Below are 9,638 nucleotides of genomic sequence, written 5' to 3' on the forward strand. Positions count from 1 at the left end.
TTGAAAAATTCCAAACCAACTGAAAACAATGCTGACCAGCTGCTGACCCTTTCCTTACTGTTATTCCTTTGACCATGTGCTAGTGTTCTAAAGAAGACGGGTTGGTCTGCTGTCTGTACGTAACTGCAGAAGAACAGTAGCTCGCCGACTTAAGTTCCATTACTGTAAGGGAGTGCTAGTTACGGATGCTTCTCTGATGCAACACAGTTATTATTCAGGACAAGTTACAGAAGGAGAAGATCAAAAAATATATCTTTCAGAGAGCTGACAATAACATTCGATCCCCCTTTTCTGTCTGGCTCAGAATGGAGTTCCCTGTTGCAGTAAATGACCAAATTCTTTAAAGAATGGGGTGACAGGTATGGATAGGTACAACATCTCGACCACTCAAACTATTTGTTCCAAACTAGCTTTCAACAACACGGGCATACTTCCTATGCTTGTTTTGCTGATAACGACAAAAAAAAAAAAAAAAAAAAAAAAAAGAAAAGAAGAACAAACTTGAAAATATGATCAAGTTATAACCACAGAGCAAAGAATATGTGAGATGACAGAAACTACAAAAATAGTTCTTAAACATGTGCTGACATCTGCATTTTACAGAGGTGTCATTCCCTTTAGCTGACAGCTAAAGGAGCCTCTACTGATTTCAGTGGCCAATTTTGCTGTTGTAAATGAAAAGTTCAGCAGTTGAACCCTTCAGCCAGAGTGAGGAGATTCCTTCACTGCCTATCACTGCAGCAAAGGGCAGAGGCTCTGTCCCAGGTTATTGATTCTATTTCCTTAAAATTTTATTAAACCTTATATTTTCCAGATAAATAAATTGGGCAGCGACAAAGTAGATACTCGTCAAGCCTTTTGAGAAGGGTTTGCTGTATAGTAGGCATTGTTTTTGTTTTCTCTCCTATAAATGTTACTACTGATTTCATACTCAGTCCTTCCTTGAATATTCTGGTAAGGTTAATTTCAAGGACATCACAAGAATTTGCTTGAAGTAAATTCTGAAAAAAATGAAAAAAATGAAAAGTCTTAATTTTCATTAAGAAAAAGTGGGAAATAAACTACCCACAATTCAACTCGTAATGTCCTTGACATTTTAATAGATGAATGCTTAATTCCAAATCTTAGTGATTAAATTAACTAAATTACAAAAGCTTAAACTCAACACTTAAGTTTCTTTTCTGTTGGTTCTTTAGTATACATGACAAATGAAGGAAATTGTGTGAATCAACAAACATGGACAAAATTCTTAAGAGATTAAAGCTTCTGCATGGCAGACTCAAAGATGGAATTCATGTTGTAAAGACTGCAGTTTTGGGAGAGCGTTTTTAAAGATTTTCCGAAGCTAGTTAGAACTACTGTAAGGGTGTAGTGGAGAATATTGTATCATTTTGGTTCTTAGGAAAGATGGTTCTTAAGGCAAGGTCACTTGTTACACATCAGATTGTAAGCTTCTCGTGTTGATTATAACATAAGTTAAAAATGGAAAATAAGAATTCAATATGGAAATTAGATTTTAACACAAAACACTTGCTATATTTTAGGTTTGTGTGTGTTTACATATGTACATATATACACACACACATGCAAACATAAACATACATATGCAAATATGTGAATGAATATTCATATTTCACATTCTCACACTTGAATATACATGAACATTCAGTGGTAACAACCAGATGATTGAAAATCTGATCTCATTTATCTCATTTTTCCCCCTACATCTTAATTTATACTCCATATTTACTGGAACTGTTACTGAAAATCTGTATAGTTCAGAGGCAAGAACATTAGATACTTTTTAAAAATCAATCTGCCTTAAAAAATTTCATTTTCTTCTAATACGTAGTGTTTCCACACATCACATTTTCACATTCAGTCAAAGTAAAAAAATATATATTTATTAGTCTAAGAGCCAGGGTAAGCATTACTGAGTCTCAAAGCAGAAGTAGGCTTAATACCTATTAGTCCATGGCTGCTGAAAAAGAGGTGACACTTGGGAACATAGGAGAATCTCTGCTCAGCTTCCATTTCATCAGTCCAAAAAAGCATGGGAAAATCGGTTTGAACTGCCTCAAGACCATTCTCTCCTAGAATAGCTGCAGGGCCATTTTGGACAATGAAGTGCAGTGTACCCTGGTGGTATTACATGCCACGTCCAAGGTGCCCCCTAAAACACCCACAGCACACATCACAGCTTAGGTTTGAGTAAATGGCATAAAGTTAGATATGCCAGCTTTATGTTACTCAGTAGTTCACGAGCACAAGCAAAATTTTCAGTTCCCACATGAGAAGTTTGGTGCTGTTTGTGAATATGGGGCAGTACCTGGAGGAGAATGTGCTAGCAGAGCAGTTTTTTCTTCTGCTTTTTATTACTGAAAAGGGAACCTTCACTGCTCTCCTGTGAAGGTGGTTGTGTGTTCATCTAGAACAGGAAGGACACAGGACCCTAAACTTGTAAGCATTTATTTTATACACATGATTGTAGGTTACATTTAGATGTTCAGATCCCAGTTGTTTGCTTATTTGTTTGTTTTTATGTACATGGGTTGCAGGTCCAGACTTTGGTAGGTTATGATAGACTACTATAGGTCCTGGAAAAATGAATGCAAAATCTTTAAAGTGCTTATTCTGACTACAGGATTCTAGGACTTGGGTACAAAGCTGCATTCTGATCTTTTCAAAGCCACCTATGTCCAGTCCAGCATCTGCTTTTATCCCATATCTGGCTGACTAGAGACCTCTCCTAAACCCAGAAACAAAACGCTCTTTATAGGTGACATTAGAGCGTAATGAATGGGATTCTCTTTGCAAAGTCCCTTTTGTTCTTTCACTGTTCTCTTCCCTGTGCCGTCAAAGAGAAAGGGAGGTGGGAAAGAGCCCTATCTAATATATAGAAACTAAAACATATATAATTTGAAAATTCAACTGGTGAAAATATTTAAATCTATAAGCAGCTGGAAAGACTGGCTTTTTAATTTAGTTTTGTTTTTCTCAGTTTTCGTGCTAATCAATGATAAACTGAAACATAAAGGAAGTTTCTTGTAAGAGTGTGTTTTCATTTACAAAACCTTGTGTTACAGGGATGTATTTTGGTTATAAAAGAGTAATGTGGAAGTTCTGGTTTGTCCTGAAGTTGATGGCAGGGTCTCACTTCACTGCCCTTGTAGTTGCAGGGCACACTGGCAGCTACTAAGGGACCTGTGTAAGCTCATGTTGTCATTTCCAGAATAACCATTAGATTGTTAATAAATTACTGCATTAGCAGACTGGAATCCAACTAGCGTGGAGTACTTGTACTCTGCTGTAAGACTGGTGCAGAGCTCTTCAACTGCATTCAAGCAAGTCAGGAATTTCCCTCCACTTGATTGTAAACAAAATATCATTTCTTTGAGCTTATAAGAAGTTCTTTTCAGTGTCACCTCTGAGTAATCTATGACTGGACCAAAACTGTAAAATGAAATGGGCTCATTAAAAGTGCTTCAAGAAAAAGAAACTCAATCTTTCAATCTTACAAATCTGAGTTTAGTGTTTGGGAAACACTTTAAATAAGATACCATTCATTTAAGTCTGTTTCAAAAGTAATTTCTTTCGTAGAAGCATTTATCACTATATGGGGGAGTCTTTTGTTTTATTTCATCTTTAAAAGGTTTTTTTTTCTTGTTTCACAAAATCACACTAATCAGTTCCTTGATTAACTGTGCAACTTAAACTAGGTATGTGGTCAGCTAAATTTATCTCAGATACAACTCCACTGACTGCGAGGGGCTATTTCCTGCCGATTTTTTCATAAATATGTTAGTTCAAAGGGGTGCTATTATGAAGACATTTGAAAAACCTATGATGAAAAAACATAAAAGAATATATATTATATAATATGTATTTATATATATTTATATATTTACTTTTATAATAGATTATAAATTCAAAAGCTAAAATATTTAAATTAGAGGGAATTGCTTTACTTGGAACTGGTATCTGACATCATAGTCACAATTTTTGCTATTTTAAACGGTCCATTTTTATAAAGTAGGTAAGACACCATTTTGCTTATAGAAGTTTGAATTCAAGTTCACATATAAAACAAAAAATAGCAATTCACTTCCAAATGGTTGATCACAGGATAGCTGGAAAAGGGGAGAAACAGAACTGGAAGGATATAAAATATAGTTCCATATATTATCAACACACCTGCTAATAGGTGTTCCTCTCTCTCTTCAGCATGATAGTGCAGACGTTTTAGTCATCACCTGGAATCATGGATGAATTTTTAAGAAACTTCTCCCACCATCCTCTGGAGAAACAATAGTATGCTATCTGCTCTACAGCCATTGGCTTTCTTAGAAGTTCTGATGCACTCCCATATGCTGTCTCCCAAATTTATCCCCAGTATCTCTCCAAAATCCGTCTTTCCCTCTTTCGTTGGTAGGCTTGTTCTCTAACCTCAGTCAGAGAACTTCCTTCTGGTCACCCTCCTAATCATCCCTTCCTCCTCAACTTCATTACTATAAAATCCTTTTAAATTACAATGTATGTATTGCTTAGATTACTTTGATGGTATTTTGGAAGTACAGAAGTAGCTCAGATTGTATATACAGGTTAAAGTGAATAAAAAGTAAAAGAGAAGTTGTCTTTGCAAATATTCCTTAATTCTCAAAACATTGCTTCAAGATAATTGTTAATATAACAACATAAATAAGTGAGTACCTGTCATTTACAGAAGACAATGTTGCCGTAACTGCTTGTTTTTGCTAGATGAAGAGTCACATACTGAAACATGTCTTTCAGCTCTGGCTTGCTGATGATTGCTGGCTACAAGCAAACTTGTATTTAGGTATTCATCAAGACTATGATCTTGAAGACCAGAGGCCATATTGTTTCAGTGTTATGGTTGGACATGGCAAGAGTCATTATTTCAATGTAGAGCTTGGCATTGAGTTGGCAGTGTGGGAGAAATCTTTTCAAAGAGCAATTTTCTTGGAAGTTCAAAGAACAGGGGTAAGTAATGAATAATTTGAATCCTGGAGCCATTTCATCAGTAAAATATTCTGTAACAAATTTTAGCAAAGTTACTGCATATGTTTAATAATTGTTTCAGATTAATATGCACTGTGAGTAAAGATCTGAGTATACTTTAATACACCAAAGGCTTCTGAAAGCTTCATCATCACATAAATATTTATCTGTCTATGACTGTGTGATAACACTGTATGAGTATATTATGACAGTTTGAAAATTAGAAGTAGTAATGTATAAATTTACTTTGATTACAATAAACTGGAAATTGATACATTCTGCAACTGGAAAAAAATTTCTGTGGAGTTTCTTCAGGACACCTTAAACAGTGTCCTCCATAAAGCTTATTTTCCACTTGCATAATATAAATTTATTGTATTTTGCATAATGGTTCTATTTTCAAAGAACAAAGAAAGAAGTATTTTGCTCTTACGTTGTTAATTGTAATTTAGGAATGACTTTATTAACATTGGAAGAATTTGAAAAATCATTGTAAAATCATTGTGAGAACAAATTTTGTCATATCACTCTATCACTCTTTACTGAATAGTAAAATTCTCTCAAGCTATTCTTTTCACAGACCAGAGAATACATTTCCCATTAGGTGATATGAAATTTAAGATGCAGATTCCTCATACAGTTATCTACAAGTGGGTGCCTATTAGCCTTGTGGTGTCTAAGCTCCCATGAGAGTTAGTGAATGGAACCCAGAGAATGATTGTGCTTATCCTAAAGCAGATATTTTATCCTAAAGGAGGTATTTTGTGGTATGAAGACAGAGCAGTTCTATTGATTTTGAGTTAAGTTGTAACTTACAGCATATTTATACTATATACCATTGCTATACATAAGGAAGTTATTGCTGAACATCTATATCTGTACTCCCAACTGAACTGGATGAGTAGTACGTGAATGTATGGGTTAAGAGTATAAGCCTTCTCTATTTCAAAATCTATTTACACATTTTAGCACAAATGCAAGCTTGAGCTGGTGTGTGCTAGTTTGCAGGGGCCTCCTAAAGATGTTTATGCTAGCCAAAGCACACTGGATCATGGTATTGCATTAGCACAGCTTGCAAGGAGCGGGAGTCCCAGCAAGACTGTTGAACCAGCTTTTCTAAGTTTATGTATATTTGGAATTCCCAGGAGATTTCTGCATGTTCACTTAGAAGAGTTTTAATAATCTCTTTGGACTGATAGGGTAACAAAAAAGATTTTGTAATGGCAATGTTGTTGTTCGTGCACTTCTGAGAAGGAATGCAGTCCTTCAGAAAAAATGTGATTCTTCCTGAAAAATTGCTAGGTTTCAGGGAGGGATTAGTAATGCATAAAGGATTTTCTCACGCAAACTCTTCAAGAAATAGTGATGAATCCATTTGACCAACCACGTAATTATCTTATCCATCATCCATATAAAAAACAGATAATATAGAATTAAAGTGTAAGAAGGGTGGGGATCAAATTATTTGGTAACTGATTTAAAAGACATTATTTTGCCTTATATGACATTGTGAAGTGTTTATTGTTAAATCTCAAAACCTGATGTTCTGTTACATTCTAACAATCTCAAAATTAAGGGACAATTATTCACTTGTGCAATGATCTTTGTCATTTGAATTCAAGAATCTGCTAGCCCAGTATAGCACAAAAGATATTAATATTTCTTCCAGTCATGGTTCAGCCTATCTGAAGACTCCAGCTGAGGCATTAGATTAAAAATCTGGTTGCAATGCATAAATTCCTGTGTGTGTATTCCCATATCTTAGTTTTCTGTCAGTCAGTTTCATACATTCAAGTTTGCTATAAACCACTATGCCAGTAGGGTACAAAGTGTTGTGGTCACTCTCCAGCAGTGAAAAATCTTTCTGATTCCACTATTTCCTTTCTTACCTCAAAAAATAAATGCTGCTTTTCATGTCCATCTTTTCAGAAGGATATCAGGACTAGCATGAATGAAGTCTGCAATTTAATGTTACGCAGAATATTTCTAGCCACATAAAGGGGACTGACATTTCAGCATCCAGAAAATTAAAGGTTCACCTGTAGGTTCATTTGTCCATAAGACTTCTTTCTTTTGAATAAGGACCATAATTGCAGTGGGAAGCTTTCAATTTTCATTTCAGAAATATTATGCTGATAAAACACTATTTTAATATTTAATTTTTTAGAAATTAAATTTCCTAAAAAAGAAACAAGAATAGTTAAAACAAATGCAATTAATCAATTCCTTTTCTGTTTTGTCAGCAGCGATGAATTACTTTTCAATGCTGGTGTGTCCTGCCAATCCCTGTTTTTGCTCTGTGATCATAAGCAATGTTCCACAGTTATGAAAGATCACAGAGCTGAAATTAACTTATCTCAAAGTATCCTGAGTTCGTTATCTTCTTATTCCAGACTTTAGCATTTCCCTCTATCCACTGAATGTTCTTCAGGATGATCAAGTCAAGTAATAATTTTAAAGAAATGTTTTATACAATATCCTTTCCTCAGCTTTGTTTCTCTTTCCTGTTTTGCTTGATGGACTATCTCTGATTGAGTATCTAGTCCTGGGTATTTTTGACATCTTCTCTTCTATTAGTCTTTCTAAATTTCCTCTTTAATATCTTGTCATAGATTTTACCAGTTCATCAGTTTAATTCATTTCTAACCCAAACATAATATTCAGGTCTGAGAAGATGAGATTATTTTCCATGACATATCCATTGCTTAAATTCTTTCAGAATCCATTCTGTGTTTATGTTTTGTTTTTCACTTCTTGTTTTCCTAGTAAATATTTATGGTTTTAAAATTTTCTGTGTAAAACATACCCATATAATACTTTCTTTCCATCTATCCTTTGCAACTCAGACAGTGATCTATACAATCTCCTCATTCCTACAACTGCTCACTGTTCTGAAGTATTATTTAATTTTGCATGTGTATTCTATTAAAAATGCCCTGAAAGAGGTCACTAGCACTGATCAATAATCATACAGAAGTGAATAGATTAGCTCCAACTGATTTCAGTAGCCTTTGCATGAAACCAGTGTTTTCTAATAATTTCCCTTTAAATGCATTCATTTGACTATATTATATATAATATCAACACAGTAGTGACTATATGCCTATGTACTACTTCCTGACCTTTCATTAGCAATAATTGTTTTATAATATGAAAAGTATTGCTTATATTTTAAATCACATACTTGCTTTTGTGATATTTTATATATTGATATATTGATAGCTGTGAGAGGTCAAATAGAAAACTGCACAAAACTGCACTGACATTTTAAAAACCTGCATTTTCACCAAAATAAACAAACAGGTGAATAGCTCCAAAAATCTAAGTTGCTCCAGAAAGAAACAAAATTAACTTGTATATTTTGGATATTGTTCTCAGTCCACTGGAGGTATCAATAAAACTCCCATTGTTTTCAAAATTAGGAGTTAGCTGAAGAGATTCCACTAGATAAAAATTCAAATAGCTTCTAAACTATTTTTGCAATGAATAGCAATGCAGTCTTGTATCCAGTTCTTCTGTGATCATGATCAATAGTAGCCTACTCGTATATTTTAAACTTTTTTTTCTATTTTAATGTTTCTATTCAAAAATAAAATCTGTAAATATCAAAATCTGGGTGAGACTGCTAAATAATTACAGCATAATATTCCATTATAAATCCATCACAATATTGTTGGACTCAAGTAATATGTAATTAGAGGGGTATCGGAAAGGCAAGGCAGAGGCAGAGAATAGGTATCTCCCTACTCATGTTTGTATCACAGCTAACCTAGCTCTTCCGAGAACTCAGAAGACTTTGGGTGTCTAAGCAACTCTGCAGTCAAAACAAATACATTAATTGTTTCCAGGCATCTTTAGGAATTAAGTGGTGCTTGAGAAATAGGATTCTGAATCACCCTCTTAAGTTTCATCAAGAAATGTTCCCCTACATAAATAAAATTAAGCAGAAATTAGGCAGTCAGAATAAGAAGTAATTGTCATTTCTATCTTATGAATCTATTAATTCTTCATGGTAAACTAAGAAGATGAATAAAACAGGGTTGATGAATGTGATGCTCATGAGTGGCAGGATCATGGCTGCTTGCTGTGCTTGTGAGGTCACAGCAGCCTGAGTGCCTCCTAGGCCAGTGGCAGGCTCATGGCTGCTGGCTGTGCTTGTGAGGTCACAGCAGCCTGAATGCCTCCTAGGCCAGTGGCAGGCTCATGGCTGCTGGCTGTGCTTGTGAGGTCACAGCAGCCTGAGTGCCTCCTAGGCCAGTGGCAGGCTCATGGCTGCTGTCTGTGTTTGTGAGGTCACAGCAGACTCAGTGCCTCATAGGTTAGTCTAGAGCGCCCCCTGCTGGCTGTGCTTGTGGGCTCAGAGCAGACTCAGGGCCCCATAGACCAGTGGCAGGCTCGTGGCTGCTGGCTGTGCTTGTGAGGTCACAGCAGCCTGAGTGCCTCCTAGGCCAGTGTCAGGCTCATGGCTGCTGGCTGTGATTGTGAGGTCACAGCAGCCTCAGTGCCTCATGGGTTAGTGTATATCGGCCCCTACTGGCTGCACATGTGAGGTCACAGCAGCCTAAGTGCCTCCTAGGCCAGTGCCATGCTCATGGCTGCTGGCTGTGCTTTTGAAGTCA

The 9,638-nt window shown here is 35.8% G+C and overlaps 1 protein-coding gene across 1 annotated transcript in view; it reads left to right on the top strand.

Annotated features, from left to right (window-relative positions):
* LOC135326297 (gamma-2-syntrophin-like) overlaps positions 1-5,301 on the top strand; it is a 128,497-nt gene extending 123,196 nt beyond the window's left edge. The window contains exon 11 of the mRNA XM_064504177.1: positions 4,792-5,301. Coding sequence (XP_064360247.1) covers positions 4,792-5,016 — 225 coding nt within the window. The 3' untranslated portion in view covers positions 5,017-5,301. The remainder of the gene's footprint in view (positions 1-4,791) is intronic.
* Positions 5,302-9,638: the final 4,337 nt, after the last annotated feature.

This window comes from Dromaius novaehollandiae, unplaced genomic scaffold (assembly GCF_036370855.1).
Source record: "Dromaius novaehollandiae isolate bDroNov1 unplaced genomic scaffold, bDroNov1.hap1 HAP1_SCAFFOLD_27, whole genome shotgun sequence".
NCBI classification, from domain to species: Eukaryota; Metazoa; Chordata; class Aves; order Casuariiformes; family Dromaiidae; genus Dromaius; species Dromaius novaehollandiae.